At 37.9% G+C, this 1943-nt stretch overlaps 1 protein-coding gene across 1 annotated transcript; it reads right to left on the bottom strand.

The window, feature by feature from the left end:
* Positions 1-722: 722 nt before the first annotated feature.
* Positions 723-1671, bottom strand: LOC111255115 (dual specificity mitogen-activated protein kinase kinase sek-1-like). The gene is made up of 2 exons (XM_022816772.2): positions 1373-1671; positions 723-1167 (listed from the first exon to the last, which is right to left on the bottom strand). The coding sequence occupies exons 1-2, from the start codon at positions 1552-1554 to the stop codon at positions 1044-1046; spliced, it is 306 nt and encodes a 101-aa protein (XP_022672507.1). The 5' UTR covers positions 1555-1671; the 3' UTR covers positions 723-1043.
* Between the last annotated feature and the right edge of the window lie 272 nt (positions 1672-1943).

The raw sequence follows: 1943 nt of genomic DNA, 5'->3' as shown, positions 1-1943 counted from the left end.
GATGTCTCATAGTTTAGTAAAGCAGACAAATTGTGCTTTTGCGCCGGAAGCCTTTTCAAGCACAGGTGGCTATAGTATGGAAAATCTTTGAAAGAGACAGAGAACAAGAATCGGTCCATATATGTGCGATAATACTGTGCGGGACGTATTTAAATTATGTAAATAAAGCCTATAAAGGCTCTCGACATTCTTAAAATAACCCCATAATAATTTTAGTTTCGGCTCGATTCTCACATGTGCCACGTGCGGGAACTTCGGCAACGACAAATTTCGTATTTGTGGCTCGTTGATCAATGTTGTCTCTATTTGACGGTGAAAACTGGTTTCAGCCTATAGCTTCATTGTATACCAGTGTCTACCTGTATTCATGCCGCCATATTGTGGACTGGGTAGAGTGAGAAAAAATATGTTATCCGAGTGGTTTATATTTACGTACAGCGTAATTATGTTTAGCTACGCATAATAATAACAGGTTTTCACCCTGACTGTACCGATGCCCAGAAGCATTTCTCGGTGTAATGACAATATCAAACGGATGAGACGAAATCTCTGTACAATGCAAAATGGTACCTGCGATTATTAAGCAACTGTTAAGAACCGACTTAACCTAAGAAAATGATGAAGTGTCTAATGATGGCGCCAGTCACGTACGGGTCATGTGTCGTTTTTCAGCGTACAATAGTTGGATAGAACGCTGGCCATTTATTCATACACGTAACGGTTACATCAGTTCTACAGATTCAGCTATTACGTGCAGTGTAATTAAATAAGCTTCGATGCACGGTGAGGCGCTCACAGGAACGTCTGTTACTATAAGGCTTAGTTATACATTACACAAATCATATTCGATTACCCTGCACTACTTGATAAGTTTAGGCTTTTGCAAAAAGGCTAGCCAGATCGATGCACTTGGATCACGACTTTAACTTATATTTTTTGGTACATCGTTTTTCTTCAGAAATGCGGACCGTCTTCGCATGGCCGAAATAGTTCCTAATTACGAACAGTACGCACATCGCACTTCCTAGCTATATGACGTCCTCTTAAGGAACAGGCTCGATGACTTCTTGAACAAATGCAGAGATGTCGGCTTTGCTGCCCTTAGAGATGAATGCCGTTTCTAGAAGGGCGGGATATCGTGCCCGCTGTTCTCGATTCTTTTGAAGGCTGTAAGAATAATTTCAAACTTTTGTCAGCAATGCTAAGTGCTTGCTCTTTTTGTTTCGATACACCACTGAGCAAGCTTGAAACATTCGTACCAAGTTAACTGAACGCAAAAACGTTGGGCGAGAATCACACCGGGACAGTTATAATAGTTGGTTAACCGTTCGCCACGAACTTCATTGAAATAGGTTAGGCTTGTTCATCTTACCAAAGTTCTATGAACTCGTGGAAATGTATCGAAAATGTTCCCTTGGGTAACTTAGGTGGAGGGCTTTCCACAACTTGTTTCAACTGTTCGAAGTCATTAGTCGTTCTCGCGTATGGAAACTGTCCTGTCGCTATCTCTAGCTGGAAGCAAAGCATTAACAGGTGGCGGGATAGATGAGCCATATGGTATTTTACAAAGAGCCATAATAATGAATGACTAGGTGCTCAGTCATGTGTTATATTGGAATATACAGAATGGAATAATACAGAAAAATTCTAAATTTGGAAAACGCCAAGAGTTAGCCTGGATACATCACTGACACTTGTTACGCTAAATAATTTTTACTAATATTTTATAAATATATTATATTTAATACTAATATTTACTTAAGTTAAAGTTCCTATTTATATATTATCCTTACTAAATAAAAATAAATAAAACAAATAGTAATATTTGTTTTATTTACACCTAATTTAACTTACCACTATTATTGACTGTTTTTACTATATAAAAGCAATGTTGTAATTTCGACAAAGTTTACAACTTATAATACGCAGTCAGGTATTATATA

This window comes from Varroa destructor, unplaced genomic scaffold (assembly GCF_002443255.2).
Source record: "Varroa destructor unplaced genomic scaffold, Vdes_3.0 BEIS01000488.1, whole genome shotgun sequence".
In the NCBI taxonomy this organism is placed as follows: domain Eukaryota; kingdom Metazoa; phylum Arthropoda; class Arachnida; order Mesostigmata; family Varroidae; genus Varroa; species Varroa destructor.
The sequence above is the reverse complement of the archived record's forward strand: the minus strand, read 5'-3'. Positions and strand labels throughout refer to the sequence as shown.

Excerpts from the sequence above, each read along its gene's own strand:
- LOC111255115 (XM_022816772.2), bottom strand. The coding sequence starts at position 1,554 with ATGGCTCATCTATCCCGCCACCTGTTAATGCTTTGCTTCCAGCTAGAG. Across the intron at positions 1,168-1,372 it reads CACGAGTTCATAGAACTTTG|CCTTCAAAAGAATCGAGAAC; the intron begins GTAAGATGAACA and ends TTATTCTTACAG.